Raw genomic sequence first — 27,536 nt, 5'->3', positions numbered from 1 at the left:
AACTTCTCTGCAGCTCCCCACAAATGTCAATTTTCTCTCCTCACTCTTCTCCAAAGCAAAAGAGAGTAAAAGGTTAGAACCAGAGCAGTGGGCTAGGAGAAGAATCCCACTGGTACATTACAGTTGCTTCATTTCTCCCGTCTTCTGCAGAAGCCAAGCAAAGGAGAGAGAAAAATCAAGCTGCACACAACTGAGCCCGCAGCATTCTGGCAACTTAGCCATTTAAAAAAAAAAAAACATTAAAAACGGCCATAAACCAAAGAAGAAATATGGTGAACTATAAGAGACATAAATAAAAGAGGCAGATGGATTGATCGTTCTTCATATGGAAGCAGTGGCATCCTGGCAAGGATTACAAATTTGCATGTGCCAATGAGAAATAAAACAATGGCTGTACCATTGTACAGAACATCTTTTACCTGCAGATTCGGTCCTTGGGATCTCCAGTTAAAAGGAACAGGCAGCAGGTGACCTCTGCCTGAAGTGCCTCTGCCAGTCAAAAGAGACAATATTGGGCTAGATGGATAAAATAGTCTAACCTGGAAATGGTTGCCTCTTAGGTTTTAAGCAGAAGTGTGTAGGGGGGGGGGGTGTGGGGCTTATTCCAAATGAGAATAAATGGAAGTAAAAACAGGAAGGAGAAAATGGTAGCAATGAAGAATGCACTGAAAAGGGAAAAGCTTACCAGATGACATAGATGTCCTAGAAACAGCAATAGAGGGTGTTCCAGATGCTTTCCTGCGATGCTTTTTTGCTAGATCTGCTGGTATACTTTCACTTGCAGGAATAGCAGTGCCTTTTTCTAATCCAGGATCCTTCCCAAAGAGACAAAAGTGAGATATTCCATATACAATGCTTTTAAAAAAAAAAACCCAAACCCTCTTTATGAAAAAGGAAAGTTCTTTAACTCACTACAACAGTTCTCTTTGTTGGCAGTGCCAACAACTTTATGCTAAAAATGCAAACTTCTCCTACTTTCCATCTGTTTGTTTGCTCTGCTAACCATATTAAGAATCCTGATGAAATAATCTGATTTATTTAAGTGAGCTAATAAATACAAATAAATTTATGTGCCCCAGAAACAGAACATATTGCAAACTATAAAAGTGGCAAAATATAATAATTAAAAATAAAAGTAAACACATTAAAGCAAAACAAGACATTCTGTCAGCAACTGCCATATTTACCATTTTGCTATATGTAATGTAAGGTAAAGGTAAAGGGACCCCTGACCATAAGGTCCAGTCGTGACCGACTCTGGGGTTGCGCGCTCATCTTGCATTATTGGCCGAGGGAGCCGGCGTACAGCTTCCAGGTCATGTGGCCAGCATGACTAAGCTGCTTCTGGTGAACCAGAGCAGCACACGGAAACGCCATTTACCTTCCTGCTATAGTGGTCCCTATTTATCTACTTGCATTTTGACATGCTTTCGAACTGCTAGGTTGGCAGGAGCTGGGACCGGGCAACGGGAGCTCACCCCATCACAGGGATTCGAACCGCCGACCTTCTGATCAGCAAGCCCTAGGCTCAGTGGTTTAACCCACATCGCCACCTGGGTCCCTCAATATGCAATGTAAGCAGAGTTAAATATCAGCCTCTATGGGGAGTCTGCAGGATTTGAGCAGCCAAGAGAAAAAATGCCATCTGCAAAATATTTTTTGCAAATGTGCCCAGTTTCTCCTAAGCTTTTATTATGTCTGCTGCAAACATAATGTTATGTAAACTGATGTCTTCACAACAGCCAGTGTTCCCATCCTGAAAAGCTGAACCAAATTAGTTTTGACCATTCATGGTTAGTAAATGACCAAAAGTTTAATCTTTAGAATTAGTGTCGGTTGTTGCCAAAACCTCCCCCAAAATACAGATTCATTCAGTAAACTCAAGTGATTTTCCAAAAAAATTCCAGTGGGTCAAACGCATCATAGCACTGCCCAGTCACATTGAAAAGGGGGACACAGGATCCAATTTTCAAGGCAGGAATGTGTGAGTAAAAGGATCTGAACCCTCACAGCAGGCAATTTTCTTCCTACTAGAATTTGAATACGAGAAGTGAACTGGCTGAGAGAAAATTGGGGAAGAGGGTCTGCAGGGAGGTAAGCCATGGGAAAGAAGCCACCAAGTCCCTCCCCAATTTATGTATTTTTTTATTTTAAAAAACGTGAATGTTACCTTGCACCCCTGCGTAATTGGATCAGTACTCTGTTTCAAAAGTCACTGAACTAAGTTTGTTCTTGGTATAAACTTTCGTGTGCATGCACACTTCTTCATATACTGAGTTTGGTTCTGGATAACCTTAGGCATGTCACCTTTTCTCACCTTTGTTTTCTTTTACTGTGAATGGACTAATGTCCTATGTCACACTGGTCTTAAAAAACAACTGAGCAAAGAGAGGCTTCAGACATTACTGGGGGTGGGGGCTGACAGAAAGTGCTAATTGCTTGCATTACTTTCTATGTGCTTTTCTGTATTGCCTGAACTTATATTGTCACATCATCCTCCCAGGGGACTCCAGCCAGCAAAGGTGAATGAATGAATGAATGAATGATTGCCTGTAGCCCAAATGGAGTCAGTAGTAGTGTGATCCCCAAGTCTAATGTAAAATTTAAGAGATTTGGGTTGTTATCCTGTCCTATTAAAGTCAATGCGGGTTTTGCCACTGAGATTGATAGAAGCCAACATAATGGTTAAATCAATGAAGTGTAGGAGCAGATGGTTAAATTTTAACCAGGGAGATGCAAGTTCAAATCCTTGCTCATCCATACAACTTACTGGGTGACCTTAGGCAGGTCACAAGTTTCTCAACAATCAAGGCAAGCTGTTTGTGAAAACAAGACGGGATAACTCCATGTTCACTCCTTATTAAGATTAGAGACCTGTTCTCATCACTGGATTTCAATTATTACCAGCATTTCCCCATGAAAGGCTCAAGATTCCCTTTACCACATGTGGGTTGTGACTGTTTCTCACTGAGGCAGTAAACCTGTGTCAAGGCTGTGCCGGTTCTGACTACGATGGAGAGCTCACATGCTTGAATGCTCCTCCATATGTAAGACACCGGCACACAGAAAATTAGCCCGTCAGGGAGAAAGCTAGTTTAGATTCCTTCTCCCAAATACCTGGTTTTCTATGGGCAGGGAATTTCTGTATACAAAAAGAGCCCTGACCAGCAAACATTCAGAAGGAGCATAGATTTGAGTTTTGCCTGAATGAAAACTTGACTCATGTGTCAACTGTCTCTTTTTTTTAAACCTCTTTGGAGGCAGTAAAGTCTAAAGAGAACAATTTGGGAATTAGTCAACTTACTCTGCCATAATCTACAGTCATGCTGCGTGTGCTCAGTGCTGGTGACCTTGGATGGACTGGAGTAGAAGAATTGCTTCGGTTTGCGGCACAAACTGCTCCTTTCAGGCCAGCAGGCAGTTCCTCCATATTGAGAGAATAGGTGCTCACCCTAAGGAAAGAGTGCCACAAATCTATCCTCTTAGGACAGCTAATACTGCATCAGAAAGGTACACTATTTCATAACATGAAGGGTGATCCACCATTAGCTTCAGATCTTCCACAAAGAACTCAACTCTGAAATCGGAAGTGCACTCAAAGGCAATAATGTAAGTAGCATTTAGGAACTGAGTTGCACAAGGTAATTTCAGTTTACCATCCCTTGAGCTTCATCCCACATACCTCTTAGCAGACCCAGTTAGGTCTTTCAGACATTATAAAGAACAAACCCACTGAAATTGCTACCCAGCCATGTAATGTTACCCGCCCCATCCCCATAAACTGAATTCGTCATTCATCACCTTTCTGAAAGCTTCGCTCTTTGGCTTCTAGTCAGTATTTTTTTTTCCATAAAAGAAACACAAAATTGGCTCAGAGCATCTCTGTGTTTAACAGAGCCACACAATGACATTCCAATTATTTAGTTACCAGTAAATATTAGAACACATATATGCTCTGCCTTCCTGGAGGAAGATGTTTCTGTTTCTCTGCTGTTTTGCTGTTGTTTCTCTTCTGTTTTTCCCCACCAGCATTTTATTCCCATTTTTGCAGAGAAATCTCAGGGTGAAACTGGTGGATCTCACCCATAGAAAGAAATGTATTGCGGATGGGTAGGCAAACTAAAGCATGGGGCCAGATACGGCCCAATCGCCTTCTAAATCCGGCCCGTGGACAGTCCGTAAATCAGTGTGTTTTTACATGAGTAGGATTTGTGCTTTTATTTAAAATGCATCTCTGGGTTATTTGTGGGGCACAGGAGTTCGTTCATTCACCTGCCCCTCCAAAAATATAGTCCGGCCCCCCACAAGGTCTGAGAGACAGTGGACCAGCCCCCTGCTGAAAAAGTTTGCTGACCCCTGGTATTGCGTATGTCACAGGTAGGGGAAAGTAAGTGGCCTCCTGCTATCTGTTTCCTTCTGTTTGGAACAGAAGACCCCAGGCGAAATAGGCACTTGAACTTTTGCCCCCATCAGCTGTTTTTACAACTGATGATTTAGCCCTGTGCATGTGGATCTGGAGTGGAGAAGAGGCCCATGGAAGAAGTGTTAAGCACCCTTGGTCTGGTCATCCCTCCTTCATAGCTTCTCTGCTCCAAAAGCCTGCTCCAGAATTGCTCCTCCTAAGGGGGAAGCAGCTTTTGCATTTTCGCTACACACACACACAATCTATCTGCAACATGCAGTTCCACTCTTTTGGACACTTGGAATTAGTTACGGCTAATTCCAGTGAAACATGCCCATGGTGCAGCAGTCTGGCATGTTGGCCACATGGTGTGGCATGATGGTTCTGACATTATTCGCAGAATGCTCCAAGGACAGTTGCCATTCCACAGACACTGTTCAGCTGCTCTAAATACCTCCATCTGTCTGCCCTGTCTGCTCAAGAGGAGCGATGTTTCAATTTGCCTTATTTGTCTCCAGCTGATGCTCCCTGACCTGAACTGCATCCCAACACTTCCCCAGAACACTACTATCCTTCCATTCAATGATACTAAGGTTTGAGAAAGCCAATTATCTTTTCAAAATTCAGCAATGGGAATTTGGTATTGATCAAAGAATCCACCCTTATTTTCCAGGAAATTGAATAAAAAGCTGTATGATAGAATAACTTTACTTTTAAATGCAACTGACATTTTAACTTAAAAACACATCACTTCACTGTCTAAGCAACCTTTTTGCTTTTTTTTGTAACTCCATTCATATACTAGAAATGACACCCAAATTACATTTTTGCTTGGCTGATTATGCCACATCACATTCTAATTTACTGCTGTGAACAACCATCAACCCCCACAAAGACTTCCTAGGGAAGTAGTGAGATGGCAAACAGGATCACTTACAATGACAGCTTGTATTCTTTAGTGCCATGTTCTTCAAACTTGGGGCCCCAGATGCTGTTCTACTACAACTCCCATCATCCTTGGCTGCTGGCTGGGGATGATGAGTGCAGTTTACTGACTACTAGGGCTCAGTTCCACTTCCCCCTCTAACCACTGGTAAACAAAAGTGGCACAAGACCACACCTGGCTTTACAACTTGCAAGAAAAATGTGTGCATGTAGAAAATGAGCATCAGAGAACATAAGTCAAAGTGGTTTCAGCAGAAAGAAGAAGAAAGAAGGACTACAGTAATTTCAATAACAGTTTCTGAAGCCAGTGGAGAAAGTAAGTTCAACCGTACAAAGGTCATACAATTTATCTTACCTATCAGCACTATTTATACTCTGAACATCAAGATCTGAGCTGATGCTTCTTCCATCTTCTGCCTTCACACCTGCGATTTCTCCTTTAGCCTTGAATAAAGCTCTGTTCAACAGAAAGGTCAGGACAACCAAGGAGAAATCAATCAAAATAAAGGACCCATAGAGCGATTATACATAAGTTTTCCTTTTTTCAGTTTAAGATGCTCATGAGAACTGTACACCATGGTATATTGTGTGCTTCAACTGTACAAAACGAAGAAGGAAACAGCAGCAATTATCCCGTTTCTTGCATTATGTTTTGGCTTTGAGAAGGGACTGTAAGGGTTCCCATTCACTTAAAAATATTTATCAACTACCAGACCTGTTAAATATTTTCTAAGGCCTTTCCATTTTTATTTTTATTTTGCAATAAATACTACATGGTGTAATGAGACACTCACACACAACCTAAATTTGCACCATCAGTTTCTTATGCCAGTGCCCCATTTGCTGTTGCACACATTTCTTAGCAGTAGCAGAAAAGAAGGCAAGTGGATGCAGAGTTGTCATTAGAACATTACTAGATCTTCAATATTTTAAGGACATAAGAACCCTGCTGCATCAGGCTAAGGGCCTATCTGGTTCAGCATCCTGTCTCCCACAGTGACCAACCAAATGCCCCCGGGAAGCTAAGAAGCAGGACACAGTTCCCTAGCAACCAGCATTCAGAGATATGCTACCTCTGAACAAGGAGCTGGCATACAGCCATCTTGAATTTGTCTAATTTCCTTTAAGCTAGAGGCCACCACTGTAGCTCATGGCAGTGCACCCCTCAAATTTACCACACACTGTGTGAAGAAGTACTTCCTTTGGGTGGTTATCCATTTCCTGTCAATTAGTTTCACTGACTAATCCCAAGTTCTAGTATTTTGAGGGAGAGGGGGAAGCCCCTTTTACGATGCATAGCAAATACCACCTTGTGGTTCTAGTCAGGAAAATGGAAGAAACATTTTGTTTGAATGCCAAGAAGGTTATCTGAGGAATCCACAAACACCACACAAAAGGGAGCCCCTCCATAGGCTGCTTCAGAATCTCTTATCAGAATCTAGTTATGAACCACACATCCTTTAAATGTTTCAAATATAAAGTCAATAACAAAATCCTTGCTGGAAGAAAAAGGTCTCTATCATTGGGTCCAAATGATGGAATGCTCTGGAGTGAATCTAAACAGAGACCCACTAAACAGAAATCCATTCAGATTATAAAATGTTGCCTTACCCAATATTTCTGTGCCCACTGAAGACTGACTTTGCCCCACTTGAAAAGGAAGCAAGCACATCTTGCTTTGAAGTCTCCTCTGAACTCTCTGGAGACTGATCTTTGAGTTTTCCTCCTTCTGTAGCTCCAGAGGAAGGATCTTAAAAGAAAAAGGCACTTTTAAAATAATAAAGGGGGGTCAAAAGCAAGTTTCCCAGTTATTTAACAAGAATTTTAAACCAGCTGTCCGAAGTGCAACACCAACACACCATTCATTTGAACATGGTCTCCAAATACAGAAGCATCCACAACCATAGCTGCCAAGTTTTCCCTTTTCTCGCGAGGAAGCCTATTCAGCATAAGGGAAAATCCCTTAAAATAAGGGATAACTTGGCAGCTATGTCCACAACTGAAGAACGTATAAGGCCAATGGCCCGTAAGTCCAGAATTTTGTTCTCACTCACTGACTTCTTCCCTATCTTCTAATATTTTTTTCATCTCACCGCTGCATTTCAAAGTTCCCAATGCAGCTAACATGAGCAAATAATGAGAGGGGTGGTAGAAATGACACAACAAGAAGAAAAACACAAACAGGAATAGCAGATTTTTAAAATAAAATTGACATGAACAAGAGAACCAGGCACTTAAAAAAGAAGAAGCAAACACTAATCACAGAATCATAAGGTTAGAAGGTACTTCCAGTCCAACCCCCTGCTAATGTAGATGCTACCACATCTCTGATAGGTAGTAAGTATGCCTTAAAGGTTTTCTTAGAATCAAGCAGTATATACAGTTTGTTAAATAAACAAATCCTACTAGGGGAATTCAGTATACCCTAGTAGATACATTACCAAGATTTTAGACATTCAAAAGATAAAAAGCATTACTCTCATTACAAAGCTGAACACATACACACACACCTTGCAACAACTGTGATTTCTATAGAACAGAACTACGAGAATTGCAACTGTTCAGACTAGAGTGTATTACACACCTAGCAGGGCCACCAGCATGTAGGTATTATGACAATCCCATCTTGCATCATGCATAATGTATGAATGCAGAATTAGCAGCTGCATTACATCTCTATGCCAGCTTTCGCCAACCTGGTGCCCTCCAGCTGTCTAGTTGTAGTTCAAAAAAGCTGGGAAATAACAGGCAGGTGAAAGCTGTCCAATGGCATGATAATCCTCTTTACAGTATAATACAGTACATAGTTCAGTGTAGAAAGGAAAGCTGTTCAGAACTCTGAGTCTGAATACTATAATGAGCTGGAGGCAATGTTCTCCAGTACAAGAGGAAATCCTGTGCTTCCACATGGAACTCATGTGCACAGGCATGAACAGGAAAAACCCCTGCAAGTGTGGAGTATGATGAGAGGGTCTATACTTTGCTGTAAGCCATGGCAGCAATCCTGAGCCCAGATGCACACAACTCACTGGTTTCAGGACGACAGGATTGTGGCATATAAATATTTTTGACTGAGTAGTGTGGGAGTCTTTTATGCTTTGGTGTGGACCAAAGTAGCCCTTTGGATAAGTTTTAATACTAAAAAGGCATCAGCAAGCGCCAGCTCATTATGCAGCACTACGACTATAACCATCAATTAGGGGAACAACAAGGCTTTAGCTGTGCTGTACATAGGAAGAACAAACACATTTCCCTCCTGTTATTTTTACCTGGGGCTTTGCGTTGGATAGACTTTCTAACGACATCACTTCCAAGAAGGGTGGATTGTTTGAAGCGCTTTGCTCTCTCTTCAAAAAACCATTCACCTGTTACTATCCTAAGCTGCCTGAACGAGAAGAGAAAGGAAAATGGCACAATCTGATCCAATCAATGTAAACAAGTACTCTGATTAACTCCATCCACCCAAGAAATATATATCGCTTTAGAAAACATTAGCAGAAAATTAAGGAACTGGGCCTACATGATAAGGTCAGACAAGGGTAACAGCTCAAAGTATATTTAGCCTAACATTTATGTTTAGCCCTTAGAAATCTATTGGCTACAAAACAGGCAGAGGAACCAGAATTAGAGCTCATATTTAATCTCCTTTTAATAATGTATACACATTTCTACAACATGTGATCCCTTGTAGATAAATGATGAACTAAAAAAGAAGGAAAAGCACAAAAAGAACCGAGTTAACAAAATGCAAATCTAAGAGAACAGTTCAGTTTTATATAAGCTAGGCATCTAGGTGTTAAGTTACAGCCATGCAACATTTTAAAGGCTCTTTCTCTGGTTGTTGCCAATAAGGATTTGTATGGCATTTTTGTTCACAGTCTGTTCCATGCCTCTTCTTCAGTTTCTAAGTCCCAATTCAGTTCCCACCACCTTCTCAAATTTTGCTGAGGCCAGAATTAAACCTCTGTGAAGATTTATACAAATATGGCATTAGACCTTGCCACAGCCACCATTGTGCTTGCCTCCTCCCTCTAGGCCCAATCCATACAACCTCCCAGAAGGGATGGGCAAGGCAATTTGGAGGATGCTGCAACCTTCCAACTCTAGTCATTGTCTGCATGCTCAGAGAGGACAGGTGAACATGATTCATCAGCAAGAAGAAGTGGCAGTGGCAGGGCTGGAAGTGGGGTCCCTACATGTGTGGGGGCCTTAGCAGTTGCCCAATGCTCAGTTCCAGGATTCACAGATAGTGCATTAATTAAAAACAGAAGATATACACAAATAGGTTCGAAAGTCAAGGGTATTGCCTTGCCTAGGGAAGGTTAAGCTAACAAAGAATACAAACAAGCCCTTTGGTATCAAGATAGACACAGGTAGAATACAAGAAGCTACGGTATTCTGAAAACCATTCTTACTACCCTTTGAACGTTTCCATTTCCTTCTGCTCACTTTTATTCTGCAAAGAAAGCTTTTCAGTTGAACCACAGAGCAGTGTTCCAAAACTTCAATTCCCTTTGATAACAAATGTTTAGACACCTGAGTAAAGTTGCTAACAAACAATCTTATCAAAATTATTAATCTCCAGGATGTTGATTGTCCTGGGAATGACAGGCTAGCAGCCAGGAGATCAAGTTTGCTTAGGTTTCATTTTGGATACGAGGCCTTTTCAGGTATAACTGCTGCCCGTTCTGCACAAGCAAATGCCAAGCAAACTGTTCTATTAGGCAGCTTCCATGACACCTTGGCAAATGTTGTCAGGATGGAGCTTTTGCTTCAGGGTACAGTCAGTGCCTTATTCTGAACTATGCCAGGCACAGAAACGCAAACCTTTTAAAAAGCAGTTTCACAACACCTACACAGCTTTTCAAGGCTCTTCAACTGAAAACCTGCTTTTCTTTGGTTTTTCCTCCATGAGAGCACAATCCCACCCAGAATGGGTCCAACATACACAAGAAACTAGAAGAGGTTTGTAGTTTCAAGGTATACTCAGGTCCATCACTCTTAGTAAGGGGCCCAAGCTATAGTTCATTCACCAGCTCTAGACACTACTGAACAAAGGTAGTTCCATTCCCAAGCACTGCCCTGGGGAGCAAAAAGAAAGTCTCTTTATCCTTTGAAAAGGGACCCCCTTTCCACTTGGTGCCCTTACCAGAGAGTCTTATATAGGAAGAATAAAGGAGCACTTCACCTCATTTCCTGACACTTCTGAGATTTAATAATGGTACTGCACAAGAGGGAGAAGGGGACCTTTTGCAAAGGTGTCATCACTCATTCCCTCTGCTTATGATATCAACAGAAACCTCTTTGCTCTCATGGATTGACCAAGAGACCTCTGCTCTCATGTGTTCAACTGTGCTACCTATATTATTCTTTGATTAATAACTTGCAGAATCCAGGATGTCCACGAACATCATAATTTAACACTGCAGAGAAAGAGAAATGTTTGAGCTGTAAAAACTAGAATTACACAATCTATATAGCTGCATTCTGAATCATCATTGCTCCATTCCAATCTACTGCCTAAAACCATATTTATGTCTTGCAGTCTTATTGAATGTGGCAACTGTCTGGTATAATTAGCACTCTCTACCAAATAGAGAGAGGCATTCGACTAGATTAGAACCCAAATTTAAATTTGTTTGCAAGCACACAAACCTCCACCCACATCTTAGGCTGCTCCTTTATAATGATGGCAACTCAGGCTGCCTGTTCCGCTCACTGTCTTCTGTTGGTCTAGAAAATTTACTCAACTTGCTAAAATTGTAGAATAAATGCAAATGTTGAGGTACTCTAACTTCAGTAATAATGTGAATGTATTAAATATGAAACACTTAGCAGTCACCTGTCCTATCCACTTACTATTGCTTTGTGCCAAACTAAATGGCAGCAGACCTCTGTGTGTTTTAATACTGGAGATGCCCACTCATGTACAAGCAGGAGGTTTATACTGAGTGCCAAAGGGCTCTCAAAGATAGACCTTTGCAAGGTTACCGCCCTACAGTCTCTCCCTCAAATGAAATGGAAAAAATACTGCAGCATTTGGGGGGGGGGGCTGCAGGGATATCCAAGGCACCCTGTATGCTCTTTAACTGAATCCTCTAATTTCTATGTCATTGGGATAAATCTGGACTTAGAATTCACCGATCTACCACCACCATTCCTATTGCATCCTAACTAGATGTGTGTTCATCCCTTCTGTGTGCTGAGGAACTTACAACTTTCTCAATGACAAGAACAGTGATGACAGATACATATACTCGAGATATGATTGGCTTATAAATTGGGGAAAGGCCATAGCTCGAGAAACTGCTTTACATGCAGAAAACCTCAAGTTTAATCCCAGTCTTCTGTCTGAAATCCTGGAGAGCCACTGTCTGTCAGTGTAGACAACAATGAGCTAGATGGATCCATGGTCTGATTCAGTGTGAGGTCACTTCCCATGTTTCCCCTGCAGTGCATTGCCGAGGAGAGTGTCACATATACGTTAGAACCCACTCAGTTCATACAGAGGAGCAGTAAAGGTCCAATTTGGTCCCGAGAATATGCTGCAGATCTTTTGCAACGTGCTGAGATTCTGATAGTTAGGAGCTCCTCAGCAATACAGAAAATGTTCTTCTAAAGCTAGAAACTTACATTTGAAAACTACTGCCACTGAATGCAGGGCACGTCATGAATAGAGTTTTTAGCAGCGCATACCTATACAACCCCCACATAAGCTGTTTAATTGCAGCCGTGTTTAAGTCTTTATGCTACATTTCACAATCGCCATGCAACTCAGTTAACTTAAAAATAAAACCCTGTGCTTTGCCCTTCACCAGCTAAAAAGAAATTATGTGCTAGAAGTGGGAAAGCATTCTAGAAAGACAAGTGCTTATTTTAAATTTTTCATGCATGCAAAGTACGGTACAATGGAGACATGTTCCTTAAGAAAAACACAGTACAGTATTTATTCTTTAATCTTTCCTTCTGTTACAAGATGCTTGGGATTCCCCCCCACCCCAAACCCATTATTTTGCATTTAATTCCCAGTCTACATTGCTTAGTAAAGTGCTTTGTGATATAATTTTACTGCTGCATGCTCTGAAATTCAGGGAGCTCTTTATTCTCAAGAGCTGCCTAACAAGCAGCTCAATTTGTTCATCACACTCATGTAATTTGTGCTGAATTTGCTTTGACCTTTTTTCATGGTCCTGGGAAGCCATTATGCCCTTCTACAAGTGCTACCTGTCTGATTGCTACCATGGCCTACAGCAGGGTCACAATGTCCTTAAAAAATGCTAGTTTCCTCAAGCCAATATTTACCAGCAATCCTCTCTTCATCTTTCCATGGTGACATTAGGCACAAAAAGGCATTTCCACATGCAAAGTATTAAGGAAGCACGAGCCAACCTTTAAAGCAATAACAAGGACCTGGGAGACAAGGACTCACTGCTTCTGCTTGGAGCAATCTCAATCTCTCAGTCTAACCTACCCCATGAGTTGTTGTGAGGATAAAATGAGTATGGGGAGGGCCATGCACAACACCTTGAGTTCCTGGGATTTAAATGTAATAATAAGCAATAAATAAATAAAACACCTCCTTTTATTAAGTATGCATGATGACATCATTGGATAGCACAGCAGACAGCAAATATCCCTAACTGGTAAAAGGATGTCACTAACTAAAGCATCTGTGAGACACATCAGCACTATCCTCAGCTGCTAGCTTACAAAAGTAGAAATCTTGCACAGGAGCCCAGAGTGCTGGTTGGCAAGTTGTGTTACATGTACCTATGGGTAATTGTAGGTGGGGCTAAGATAATCTACAGCAGTGGTGGGCAAACTTCAGGCTCTTTACTAACAGAACCCAGATCCACCAAGTGGAGACTGGTGCAAAATGCATGCACTTAAGAGATAAAGAAATCTAAGCCCAGGAATTCATTTTAAGATCCAGAATTTATCTTCATTTCAGCAGTATAGTTTAGGGTAGGGCGAGGAGACATTTTGCATTTTGCTACTATTGTTAAAGAACACATCATCAGGAATCCTTGCTAATCTACCGCAATTCACCCAGAGATCGAACAGTAGATCTATGTCTGCTTATTGTCCACCTCTGATCAATGGAATCCTGGCTGAACTATTCCTCTTAGTCCACCAAGACACCAAAAGGGGATGAAGATCTTTGTTTGCTTTAGAACAGGCAGTGGGCCCTTAACCTCACTGCTGTAGGCCTTTCTCCATAGGTGAAGAAGGTGGCAACCAGGAAGGGGGCCCTCTTGGCTATAACTCCTTTTCTAAGGAGGCTGCCATGGTACAAACTCTTACATCTTGTTGGTACTAGCTGAATACCTTTCAATGAAATAAAATATAAATTGCTGTCTATGAATAAATAAATAAATACTTTGTCAGGTCTTTAAATTTTTTGGTTGTTTTTAGGAATACAAACAACCATGGTTACTTTAATGCTTTTACTGTCTGTTTTTACTGTCTATATCTTTAATTTATTACAAATGAGGCACATCACCTTAATGTGTATGAGAAATGCTGTTTACCTTCCCGCCTATTTATCTACTTGCACTTTGACATGCTTTCGAACTGCTAGGTGGGCAGGAGCTGGGACTGAGCAACGGGAGCTCACCCCGTCGTGGGGATTCGAACCGCTGACCTTCCGATCGGCAAGCCCTAGGCTCAGTGGTTTAGACCACAGCGCCACATGAAATAGATAAATACATGCATTTTATGTGTTTACCTGTCTGTTAGATGTCCTAGACGATGGAATATCCCAGGGCAGAATAAGCACTTTAAAATAAAATAAATAGGTACTATTGGTACTAGCTTTAATGGCACTAGCTCTGGAGAAAATCAAGGGATGTAACTGTTGCATTAAATTCACTTCCTGTTGAAAAGGTCTCAGCATTTGTATTGTTGATAGAGCCATGGATCAGGACAAGGCAAAACACTTCAAGACCTTGCTGCAATTAAGTTTTGAAATTAATTTTTATAACATTTGAGCTGTGGAAGCTATATGTAAGTGTGATGTTCCCCTTAGCGGAGTGGCAGAATAAGTCCAATGCACAGAACAAACAGATACACTACACTTTAGTGCAGGGGTGGGGAACTCCCATCAGCCACAGTCAACATGGTCAATGGCAATGGGAATTAAAATCCAGAAACATCTAGAGGGCCACAGGTTCCCTACCATCCTTTTAATGAAACAACAATAGCTGGAGAGTGTGGGTTCAAGTGAAATTACTACCAGGAGACTACCCTCATTCAGCAGGAGACGCTTTAAGAGTCTCTCTAGCTCAGGCATCCCCAAACTGCGGCCCTCCGGATGTTTTGGCCTACAACTCCCATAAACCCTAGCTAACAGGACCAGTGGTTAGGGAAGATGGGAATTGTAGTCCAAAAACATCTGGAGGGCCAAAGTTTGGGGATGCCTGCTCTACCTCAAATGAAGACCAAACATGCCTTTATTAGCCCAGCCCCTCCATCACCTGGATGTTCATACTGCTTGTCAAAGGCATTGTAACTGGAGATCAGAAAAACTGAGTTGACATCCAAGTGTGTCCAAGAACAAAACTTACGCAATCTTATCGCACACTGTGCATTTCCAGTTGCCACCAATTCCCACAATACGACATTTGTTGCAAACTCTGAGTCCACATGCTTGGCAGAGATCCCCTCTATCAAAGATTAAGCCCAAATTCTTTCGACAGCGAATGCAGACCCTGCTGTCGTCTTCCTGATAACGCCGTCCACCTTTCTTTTTGGCTTCCAATAACTCATTCTTCAGTTTTCTGGAAAGAAACACAACAAACTTAAGTTAAGAAAAGTGGCTTGAAGTATTAACTGCTTTATAAAAACCTAAATAATAGTGGCTTGTATGTGTGACAGAGCCATCAAAATAATTTCTGATTACAACTTTGCAATTATTTACGGCACTGCTTTCCAAACTTTTCATGTTGGTAACACAATTTTTAGATATGCATAATTTTGCAACACAGTAATTCAGTTTTACTAGCAAACCAGAGGTTAAACTAACCCCTTTCCAGTCCTGGGAGGAGTGCGGGGAACATTTGCACGATACATCTACACACTGCAGCTGACACAGTAACATGTCACAACACAGAGTTTGGAAAGCTCTGGTTTAGGAGTTTTGTTGATGGAGGAATTATTGCTGTTACTGACTTTATATTTTTGTATCTTTATTTTAGATCTTATGATTTATGTGGAAATTGTTTAATTTTGTTGTATACTTTTTGATGTTTTATTTATTGTTTATGACTACTTTCGTTACGTTTGCAATTATGTAATTTTTCATGTTGTAAGCTGCCTTGAGCACGATGTATGTATGTATGTATGTATGTATGTATGTATGTATGTACTTTGCTCAGGACTAGACCAAAACATTGTGTGGCTTGAGGTGAAATACAAAAGGGCACCTTCCATTTTACGCAGAAGTAGAACAGACCGGCAGCTGAATCTTACTTCAGCACTAGCAATGTGAACAGCATCCAGTCTAACTTAGATTCATTGCTGCAGCATAGCCTTGCCACCACTCCCTGGCCCTCCAACATAAGTCACCTGAGGCAGAAACCTTGCTCTGCCTAATGCTCTTAATCTACTTTTTAAAATATCAAATCTACTAAAACAATTTCTGGCTGAAGGAGAAGCAAATTATCCAGAGCACATACATAAAAGGACTCTGAAACACAAGCAGCTTTCACACTCAGTTTTGCAGAGATAAATGTCCTACCTTCTCCATCCTTTGGGTGCAATGATACATTGGGAGAAATTATGAACCATACTCTCTAGCATGGATAACAGGCTGGGGGTATTAATTCACTTTTATCGGTGTCTACAAGATTCAGTGCCTAACCTCGGGCAGTTTATTCTCTTAGACACTGTTCCTAAGATGTAATGATCACAGGATTTTTGTGAGATAAAGATGACAGTTCAATCAATCAATCGATCTCCTTTATTGGCATGAAAAGTACATCATATACATGGATCAGAACACAACACAGTTAATGAACCATAGTAGGAGATAAAACTGTCCAGACATCATGAGGTATGAAGATCGCTCTTAAGACCTATGGTGACGTATGTTCATAGTGGTACTCAAAAATCTTGACACATTCTCCACAATATTCAAATTGGTGGCCATCACAGCTTCCTGTGGGAGAGAGTTCCTTAGTTTAACTATCCACTGCTTCTATGCTGTGGGGAATAAAAGCTCTGAAAAGTGATTTGATGGGACCACAATATGGAGGAGGGGAAGGTTTAACCTTCCATCCCTTGTGCTGCAGTCTGAGTTCTGTTTCTCCCTTGTCTCTGGCTGCAGACTTAACCACACACACTTTAACAATCTGGTGAAAAGGAAAAGAAGAAAATTAAAGCACAAAGGCTAAAGATAATCCCAAAATGATACTAATCTATCTGGCACTAGGGAGAGAAAGGGCATGTTATGAACTATTAAATTAAGTCAGGGTATAAAACAAAAGCTCTAGGTGATGAAATATCAGTGTTCATTAAGAACATGCTGGCCTCATTTTAATCCAAGCCTTTTGACATATTTCTGAAATTAAATGCAATACTTTATATTAAACTCTCATTACTAAAGCAACAGATTATTATTATTAATGAAGATTTTTGTGTGTGTACTTAAGAAAATGAAATGAACAGTCAGCCCTTACAGAGCTGCTCAGCATATAACTGTAGGGCGCAATTTATGCTACTATGGTCCCAGTCCTTGCCGTGTAGAGACTGCAATTCCAGTCCTCAAAAGGCAGTTTTATTTTCATAAAATAATGAATGTTCTACTGCATCCCTTTCTTCAGCAATCATCACAATCCACTGGAGCTAAGGGAAGCATCCACTGCTGAATATGAAGGGCATTTAAATATGCACTATATTATCCTGTGATCTAGGACTTCACCAAAAATTGTGCTTACTTTACAATTTTATCTATTTTATTTATGTTGCTCATTACAGAATTTGCCAGAACATGTTGCACAGATAACAATGAAGCCTTTCTGAACATCATGCTCCTCTTGTAAGCCCACATGTGAAGGCAGGACATGACTGATGGGAAGCTCAGTCAAAGGGAATTTGTTCTCTGCCAGCATAGCAGTGGTCCCGCCAACACATGCTAAGCATGATGCAAATACATCATGTATATACAACATGGCTGGAAAATGTGCCATAATTTGATTGCACTAAAGTCAAAGAAAGAGCTCTGTTCAGTTTTGCTAAATGTCTCAATGCATGTTTGGTATGGGTCTTCAGCCTGCTTATTATAATTATATGGCTTTAGCTTTGCCAACTTTCCTCAACACAATTATTCAAAGCTTGCAGAGCCGCAGTAGATCCAAGAGCAAAGTAATTTCTCACTCACAGATCACTTGAAATGAGAAATACTGTATTACATGCATTTTTCTCTTCTAGAGATTGGATAGCCCCAAATGATCAAAATGATTATCTGCTATAAAAATTCATGACACTTGCTTCAGAAGCGTAAGAGTGCATCTCTGCTAGGATAATTCTTTTTCTGATGTTCTCCACACTCATTTATACAAGTTTCTGTCAGGATCAATCCTTTGCCATTATTTTGATGCTATTAAATCTGGCAGACCAGCATTACAAAACTAAATCAAATCTGTGGCCCAGCCAATAGATTCAAGTTACAAGAAAGGAGATTCTGACTAAACATCAAGAAGAGCTTTCTAATGATAGTAGCTGTTTGACAGTAGAATGGACTCCCTCAAAAGGTTGTGGACTCTCCTTTATTGGAGGTTTTTAAGCAAAGGTTGGGTGGCCATCTGTCATGGATGTCCAGAATCCAGATACCTTTGAGCACCATGTGCTGGAAACTAACAGGGGAATGGTCATCACCTTCACAGACTGCTCATGAACAACTTCTTATTTCTGAAGGTCCTCTGAATTTTAGGAGGTTTGATGGGTGCCATGGGCAGGGAGACTTTATGTGATCACAAGTAAGACTTAATATGTCCCACAGCATGTAGCTTTGCAAACAGCACTTTGGATACAAACTTAAGAAATAAAGGCTGGAAATCAGGCAGGTTTTAATGACAAAGGGTTTGGGAACTGTCTGTCTGTCTGTCTGCAAAGAGTTGGGAACCATTTGGGAACTGTCTGTCTGTCTGTCTGCAAAGAGTCTGAAAAGAACCTTCCTGGGTGGCACATAAATGCCAAAATAAATAAACTGCATGCCAACATTTTCCCTTTCTGCTTTCCAGTTCTGTGTTCCTATAAAAACTTCCATACCACCCCCAAAAAACTGGGGAAAACGAGTGCAAAGCCTTATGCATTACCAGATAATGGTCTGAAGGTACTTGTTCTAGGCTCCTCTCTAAAGCTAAGCAGATCTTAGCTAACCGCTTTGAAGTTTTTAAAAAAACAAGCGGTATGATTTTTTTAAATTAATTAAATATATCTGGACCTAGCCAAGAACTAGAAGGAATTATGCAGGAGCCCCAGGAATGCAACTCCAAGGCCTTTGGAGAAAGGTAAAGACACAAATGTAGACAAACAAATAAGATGCCCCGCTTCGCAATTTCCTTCATTTATGGTAAAACAAGCTCAGACAGCTGCATTTTATATAAAATTCCTTCCATATTTCCTTGCGGTGTATTCAAGAGTGAATCACTGAACAACTGTGACAATGTGCTCTGATTTCAAAATTGGAGGAATTAAGTGTTCCAAGAGTACAAGAGATGGAGGAGGAGAATGAGTCACCCTATCTCAATCTACCATGAGCACATTTTCTAAACAGCCACTATCTAGCTGTGTCAAACACTACGGAAACAGAACACTGTGCGTCAGTAGAATAAGCAGTTATGTGCTGTATAAAAACAGCTTTTGCCCAAAACCAGAACTGACTAATTTTTAAGACTAAAATAAATTAAAAGGAATTAAATGTATAAAGGTCTAAGAATACCTGTAAAGCACTAAAGTCCTATTACAATGGGTCTTGCATCTTTCCTTCTGCCATTTGAAGAAAACCTGGAATCTCGGTGTTCAAAGGAGCCCCTGCATTATGTTTTTCTTAGTATGCTTGAAAATGAGTGCGGTCAGTTGAGGTGGTGCTTGAATGTGAAGTGCAGAACGGTGTCCTGAACATACAAATCTTATGCTCAAGGTATCTATCACATTATAGCATATTTGGCATCTTTCCTTATCTTCAGAGCATAGCTGCCAAATCTCCCACTGAAAAATGCGGGATCAGCAGCAGCGTGGCACCGGAAGTTGCTTCTACGCATGTCCGGACATGCGTATGAGCAACTTCCAGTGCCGCTCTGCCCAATTTCTGGTGCCCAGGCATGGGCAGAGTGGCACCCGAAATGGAGCCTCCCTGGCAAGTAGGAAATCCGGGGGATTTCCGGATTTTTTTTCTATTCGGGATAACAGTGGGAAATGGATTAAAATCTGGGGGTTTCCCACGAAAAACAGGAGACTTGGCAGCTATGCTTCAGAGGTAGAACAGAAGTTTGAACACGAGATCTCAATAATAAACGAAAAGCAGCAGCAGGACAAAAAAAAATCAGTTCTATTTTTTTTAAGGGCCGGGAGACAAAACCAGTATTTGCCCGGCACCACAACCAATGATGCCCATGTCACAGTTGACATTACCTCTAGTGGCAGGGATACTCATGAGGAGTGTATCAGCAGATGACCACAGCACATGAGAAGACCTGAAATTTTAGACACCTAAATAGAACCCACTGGGTCCTAATGCAAATTTAAATACTAGAGTTGAAATGAGAGCTCAGTTAACATAGCGTTCACCAGCTACACCTGCAACACTGCTGGAATTTTCAGTCCAGATTCAGCCATGTGGAACATTTGGATATTCAGAAGGTCAGGTAAGCACATGATATTTACACTGAAGTGGAGCTAAGAAATGGGTTATGACTGAGTAGTAATTTGAAGAAAAGCATAGGTGGGTTCTGCTGTACTCTTAATGGTCATGGACTCCTTTAGGGACCTTTCCGGCTTTTATTTTTTCTAGCCATGCAGCTGGGGGGGGGGAGAGACACACAAGCCCAAGGCTAACCAAGTTACATTCTTGTCATGTTACATGTGCAGAGGAGGGCAACCAAGATGATCAAGTGTCTGGAAACCAAGCCTTATGAGAATGGATATTTAGGGAGCTGGATATGCTTAGCCTGGAATAGAGGAGACTGAGAAGAGATATGGTAGCCATCTTCAAATATCTAAAGGGCTGTCATATGGTAGATGGAGCAAGCTTGTTTTCTTCTGCTCTGGAGGCTAGGACCTGAACTAATGGCTTCAAGTTACAAGAAAGGAGATTCTGACTAAGCATCAGGAAGAACTTTCTGACAGTAGGAGCTGTTCAACAGTGGAATGATCTTCCTCAGAAGGTGGTGGACTCTTTCCTTCATTGGAGGTTTTTAAGCAGAGGTTGAATGGCCATCTGTCATGGATGCTTTAGTTGAGATTCCTGCATGGCAGGGGCTTGGACTAAATGATCCTCAGGATCCCTTCTAACTCTATGATTCTATGACATTCCATTGTGTTACATTCTCTGAACAGCGGCCACCTTGCTATATTGCCGGCATGACAGCAATTGCATTGGTTTCATTTAGGCCTTTTTCATTTTTACCACACAATGGCAGTTTCATGCTAGCCATTCTTAAATTTTAAAAAAAAATTAGGTTAGGAGTCAGAGAGTGAGGATGTTAACATGGATAGCATGCTACATAGACTACAGAAATTGCACATAAAACTGCAGTGTGATGGTTAATAAGCTAAACCTTTCCAAGTGGAGGATAAAGATTAGTCAACACGCCCTCATAAAACATTAAACAGCAAGGTAATCATCTTAGCCTACATTCAATTTAACTTATAGGTCAACAACAAATGCATGCTATTTATGAACAAAACTAGAGATGGGCATATCAGAATCTACTGAAAGTTCTCTAGATGCTACCATAGTAGATCGGCAACAGTTTATTTATTATTATAATTGGGGGGGGGGGGTGTTGCAAGATGAATGATACCACCTGTTACATTTTATGGACAGCAATAACAAACCACAAATGCGGAAAGTAAATACAGGCAGCAATCATTTTGTGCAAGGGTTCCATTCCTGCCCCACCACACGTTGGTAGAGTGTGCATAAACCCACCCCACCCCATTACGCCATGTCCTATCCCTGTTCTTCTAGGTCCTAAAGTATCTGTGCATCAACAGTCATGTGTCAATTGGACATGTGCAAAATGGTCACCGCCTGTACTGATATGTCTGTGTTTTGAGATCAGCAAGGGTTTCTGATGTTCAGCTGTCTTAACAATAGCAACAAAAAGCTTTCCTTTCTAAATCGGGTTGCTGAAAAGGAATTATTGAGGAAGAAACCAAGAGTGGATTTTTGTGTGAAAGAGAACTTGTGAGCTCAGTTCTGCTACTGATCACGAATTCTGAGCATGTGCGCAGAGCTACCCTGGGTTGTACACATAGCACAGTGTGAAAATTCCACCAGGGCAAGGGTTTCTGCTTGTGTAACAGAATGTTCTCCTGCTCTCCTTCCCATGCTAACCCTAACTCTGCTCTAGGGCCTCAACCCTCTGGAAAAGATTTCAGAAGGGCACTGAGTGCATGCAAGGGAAGAAGAAGTCCCATTGCTCAACCAAAATTCCTTCTTAGCTTTAGTCTGCTCACCTGAGCCACTATTTTTAACCTGGCTATGGTTGGTGGTCCTCAGGGTTGTAGTAAAAAACAAAGTAGATTCCACAAGTCTGATGTCTTCCCAACCCTGAACTACACTGTAACCATGAGCTAACTGGATGACAACTACAACATATGCACAAATATCTAAATCAAACTCCAGTATTCAGAAGTTTAAATACCTCAGAAGAATTTTTCACAATTACCTGATTCTTTTATCTTCAGTTTTTTTCAAATACTCGTCTCTCTTCAGCACTCCCAGTATCATTTCCCTCTCATGTTCCAGTAAAAATGACAAATTGATAATTTCCAAGTTTTTTGACATGTTGCTTCGATTGTATTATTTTATAATTTATGTAGTATGAAGGGCATGAATTGTGATATACAGTTTAAAGGCACATCATTGCAAACAACCAAAAGTTACAACATCCAGCTTGGTGACTTGCAACTTTGCTGGAACTTCTGAACATGCTGTGGGTCTTCATTCAAAAATTATCCTCAAGTTAATCGTTTCCCCCCCAAAGCTGGTTATTTCGATTCTTTGTACCTGGAAACGAAAGTGAAAATAAGTCACTTGATATAATGTTGCATGAGCAGCTGAAAACAAACAATGGTTTAGTGCCTTCAAGACAATAGCAAATACTTAAGTGCTGACACATTCACAACATTCATTGTAGACATTTGTGACTCTGACTGACCCACTGGTATTAAAGTACATCAGTTTACATCCATGGAAACAGCAAGAACAAGCCCTGGTTTTCCCAACTGAATGGACTTGCAGCTGAATAAACTGGAGACGGCCACACTGCTTGTGTCTAACAGTCAGTTCCAAAATCCAAAATCAGCCAGACTATGTGGTGAGTTCAATTTGCAAAAGAACTGGTAGATGGAAAACAGTTATCTGATTGCTCCACCACATGGCCAAAATAATTTTCTGATAATATATTCATACTAGTTGCTAGTTCACACTAAAAGTAGATTTAGCCACATAATGGGAAATCATATGACTAATCTGTAATTTGGCAGGCAACTACTAATATGTACTTGTAAGATTCAAAAGGGACCCAGGTGGCTCTGTGGGTTAAACCACTGAACCTAGGGCTTGCTGATCAGAAGGTTGGCGGTTCGAATCCCTGTGACGGGGTGAGCTCCCGTTGCTTGGTCCCAGCTCCTGCCAACCTAGCAGTTCGAAAGCACATCAAAATGCAAGTAGATAAATAGGAACCGCTAGAGCGGGAAGGTAAACGGCGTTTCCATGTGCTGCTCCGGTTTGCCAGAAGCGGCTTTGTCATGCTGGCCACATGACCTGGAAGCTATACGCCGGCTCCCTCGGCCAATAATGCGAGATGAGCGCGCAACCCCAGAGTCGGTCACGACTGGACCTAATGGTCAGGGGTCCCTTTACCCTTTACCTTTAAGATTCAAAACAGTATTTACAATTTTCTTTTACTAAAAATATAATATTACTCAGTTGTTCTAAACAGTTTTTAATATTGTGTTTTAACGTTGCAACCTGCCCTGGGACCTTAAGAGTGAAGAGAAAGTAACAAATAAACCCTCCATCCCATTTTCCTTTCTTGTTTCTCAGTTGGTACTATTAATTCTGAGGTAAATAATACAAGAGAGAAGGCAAGAGAGATCAAAACTATCAAACAGAAAATACTTCTTTTAGATCTGTATTCACATTTTCTTCTTAATCAATATACAACAGATCTCCTGGAGCGAGGGTGCTATTTTTAGGGACACAAGTGAAGTTTTAAGTGGGTGATTCTTTAACAGATTTATAGACTAGGTAAAGCAAATGATCAATTATTACTTGTGGTAATACTCATTTTTGCCATGTGTGAGCATGATCCATGATAAATGGTTCATTATTGCGCAAACCCTTCCTGGCTTGTCAGTTTGCACACTAAATTGATGGTGTATTGAACAGAGATATTTCCATATGTGAAAAGACCATGCTGTGCTGTTTATTAATACACTGAATAATCTTTAGCATTTGTTTCCTTAGATATAAGCAGGGATTCTCCAAGAGTAGAACAGGCAAGGAAGAACAGTCTGACTTCTGGTCAACAAAAGCATTAATAAAGTGCCTCAGTATGCCCTGAGTACATAATCAATCATATTTATAAAAACTGCCCTCTTGTTGTCTAAACTATGATTCCAGTTTATTGCTAGAGGCAAGGCCAAAGTACCAGTTTAATTGTCACACAGAAGTAATTTTACTGTGCTCTGTTCAAATTCGTAATAAAATTCCAAGAATAGCCTTGCTGTGAAAGGACAACAAATTAGGATCATTCCTGATCTACATTCATATCATTTAATCGGGAATAACTTTTAATCGGAAAGCATTCTAATGTTTTTTTCCGCCAAACCTTTATTAGGCATTACGAATATAGGTCATCATAAAACATCCATATATAAAAATTTTAAAATATATATAAATGAACAGCCATGTAAAAATATGTAACAATGAGGATTTTCATTGGAGTTTCTTCTCACTAAACAGTGCCATTCACCACTCTGAGAGATACTACTGAAAAAAACCTCACCCACCCTTGCAGTTACTTCCAGGTTAATGGTATTTTCATTGTGCCGTGGTGTATTCTAATCAGCCAACCATGCCATAACAATGCGATACTTTAAGATGGTATCAGAGAAACTATAACCTTAAAATAGCCCAGCTTCATTCACTGAGACATCAGGAAATAAAACAAAACAGGCAGTAAACTTCCTGTTTGGTTAAAGAAGTCTACTGTTATGAGAAGCATTCTTACAAACCCTTTTCCTTAAGTCTTATTTTGCTGGACAGTATGACAAGAGCTACTGAGTGTTTAAAATGGGAATAGATCTTCAAATGGCATTCTAAATACATAGGTCTTACCGTATCCAGAGTGCTAACAGGCGAAGTACTTCTGGTCAACTTACAGAGGACTACTGCAGTGGACTCTTTACAAAACTAGAAAAACCAGCTGTTCTCCCACCGGCAATCTGTTTGCACAAAGCACACACCCAGCAGCATGATGCAATATTTGCCACCAGCGCCTGGTTATCAAAAGTACAAGGAACTACCTGCAGCGCCAACCTACTGAATTTTCAAAGGAATGAATGAAAGCCTTCCATCTTTTTAGAACCATCTTCGACAAACAACAAAGTGAAAAGCTGTAATGTCAGTCGTTGAAGGAGAATTACTGACTACCAATTATAATACCCAATCCTACAGATGTAACTGATTTATTTGAAAATGTAAAAAGTGGTTAGGTCTAGGAAGCTGCTCTATACCAAATCAGGCCATTCCATCCATCTAGCTTACTATTTCCCGCAGTGACAGGCAGACAGGAATGTTTCCCAGTCCTACCAACAGACTGAACTTGGGACCTTCTGCACATAGCTGTCAACTTCCGGATTGGAAAATAAGGGATCCGAAGCAGCCACCCTGAGAACCCCCGAATTTGGCTTTTCGGGGACATGAGCACCCAGCAGAGCTCTTTTGAGCCCAGTTCGCCGCCCGAAAACCCCTTTTTTAGGGGTGTCGTGTGCAGGCAGAGCGGGATGGAGCCTTGGGTTACATTGCTGCCTCTGAGACGTTAAGCTCCGTGCCGGCGACAACGCGCGCCAGATACCTCCAAAAAAAGAAAGAATAATTGGAACTGTAAGTACATTAATTTTACGATTCAGAAAGCATTTGGATTGAGGAGGGGAATTTAAAAGGTAACGGAGGTCGTTCCCCGCCCCCACCGAGAAAACAAGAGGCAATTGCCGAGCCTGCAGCTGTAATGCTGAAACGGGACTCTGGACTTCATTAAAAAGTATTTCGAACACCTTCCCGAGGGCAGCGGAGCCAAGGGGAGGTGAAGGCTTTTTAAGTTTGGATTTCCGCATTTTTTGGACTCCAAAAAGAACAAGCTCTCCGGTAACGGGGCGACGGAAACCTGGATGGCATCGGCCAGCTAAGTGGGAATTTCCTCTCAGGCACAAGAGCCTATGCGCCATATTGAAATTTGAGAAGACAAAGGACGAAACTAGTCAAAACATTTGGACATGATGTATGAGAAAGGGATACAAAGTGGATGGGAAAAAATACAAGAGGTGAAGACAGGAGTTAAAGAGTTTGTAAGACTAACAAAACAATGTATCGAATCCCTACACTGACCTCTCTTTGTAGATAGCATTGAGACACAGACTGAGACTGTAGAAAATAATAACTTTAACTCTGTAAGAGAAGATCGAGAGGAGCTCCAGACTTCGAACGAAGTGCAACCGGTGGGAGAGGCTGCACGGGACACGGATTACAACAACAAAGTGGCATCGTATAGAGAGCTCTGGGAGCCTCTTCTCTCAGTGAGAGAGGGAGAACAGGCTCCTGGAAAAGACAATCTAGCTGTGCCAAGGATCAAAGAGGTGGCCCGGACTCGAACCTCCCTAGTGAGAGAGGGGAGGCAAGATCCAGGCAAAGACAGCTTTAATTGGGAAGCAAAGAAAAATGGAAAAATGGACTGGGGTTGGCAGAGGGGTCGGCGAATAGAAGAAGCTGGGCTGGAGTGGGTGAGAGATGGAGTGGGTTGAGAAGTATTGTAATTAAGGGAAGGATTAAATGGTTTGGACATGGATTGTACACAGGAGCTGGCTGGGACATTCGGGGGACCGTCAACCATTGGAGGAGGGGGGATATTAGAATTTAATTTGATAATTGATTTAAAAGAATATTAGAATTTATAATTGAGAATATTTTAGTGAAAATCAAGAGGCTAAGGGGGATAAGTAGAGGATAATTAATTTGGTTATATGGTTTAAAGTATTTTTTTTCTTTATATATATACACAAGGGATCTGTTAATTAGAAGATTGTAATGTGTTAAAAAAATTTCTTAAGTTAGGTAATAAAATAAGAGTTATATGGGGATGTTTAGATTTGGTCAATTAGGAAAATTGCAAAAAAAAGGGTTACAATTAGGCTCGGGTAGGGGGGAGTGGGGAAGTCAAAATTATAATAGGGTTATGAATATTAGATTGCTTTTTTTTAATTGTTTTTCTTTTTTGTGTGCCTTTTGCATTTTTGCATTGTTTTTTCTTTTTTCTTTTCTCTTTTTCTTTTTCTGTAATTTCTGGATTTTTTTGTATTCTTTTCTCTTTGTATTTCTGGATGTTGACTATGATGTAAGATGATGACATGAATGGAAATACTAAATTGAAAACGCAAATAAATATAATTTTTTTAAAAAAAAGGAAAATAAGGGATCAGCAGCCTCACCCAGCAGCGCGGCACCAGAAATCGGTCCTGCGCATGTCCAGACATGCGCAGAAGTGACTTCCAGTGCCAGGCTGCTCGTGTCCCCATGTCTGGGCACCAGAAATCGCTTCTGCACATGTCTGGACATGCGCAGGACCAATTTCCAGTGCCCCGGACATGGGCAGAGCGGCACCAGAAATCGGTTCTGCGCATGCCCGGGCATGCATAGAGGCGATTTCAGGCAACACTCAGCAAGTGAGCGAGCAGCCAG

General features: G+C 41.0%; 1 protein-coding gene across 6 annotated transcripts in view; it reads right to left on the bottom strand.

The window, feature by feature from the left end:
• SYTL5 (synaptotagmin like 5) overlaps positions 1-27,536 on the bottom strand; it is an 81,052-nt gene that overhangs the window by 23,465 nt on the left and 30,051 nt on the right. For 2 of the 6 annotated variants that reach the window (XM_035114679.2, XM_060273537.1), the window contains exons 1-8: positions 24,921-26,135; positions 22,243-22,583; positions 14,914-15,126; positions 8,617-8,732; positions 6,959-7,097; positions 5,703-5,804; positions 3,305-3,452; positions 686-815 (exon numbers count right to left, since the gene is read on the bottom strand). In XM_035114679.2, the coding sequence (XP_034970570.2) occupies positions 686-815; positions 3,305-3,452; positions 5,703-5,804; positions 6,959-7,097; positions 8,617-8,732; positions 14,914-15,126; positions 22,243-22,361 (967 nt within the window). In that variant the 5' untranslated portion in view covers positions 22,362-22,583; positions 24,921-26,135. Of the gene's footprint in view, positions 1-685; positions 816-3,304; positions 3,453-5,702; positions 5,805-6,958; positions 7,098-8,616; positions 8,733-14,913; positions 15,127-22,242; positions 22,584-24,920; positions 26,142-27,536 lie in introns of those variants that run through there. The other 4 variants (XM_060273536.1, XM_035114675.2, XM_035114674.2 and 1 more) reach the window with 3 other exon arrangements.

This window comes from Zootoca vivipara, chromosome 4, assembly GCF_963506605.1.
Source record: "Zootoca vivipara chromosome 4, rZooViv1.1, whole genome shotgun sequence".
Taxonomy (NCBI): domain Eukaryota; kingdom Metazoa; phylum Chordata; class Lepidosauria; order Squamata; family Lacertidae; genus Zootoca; species Zootoca vivipara.
The sequence above is the reverse complement of the archived record's forward strand: the minus strand, read 5'-3'. Positions and strand labels throughout refer to the sequence as shown.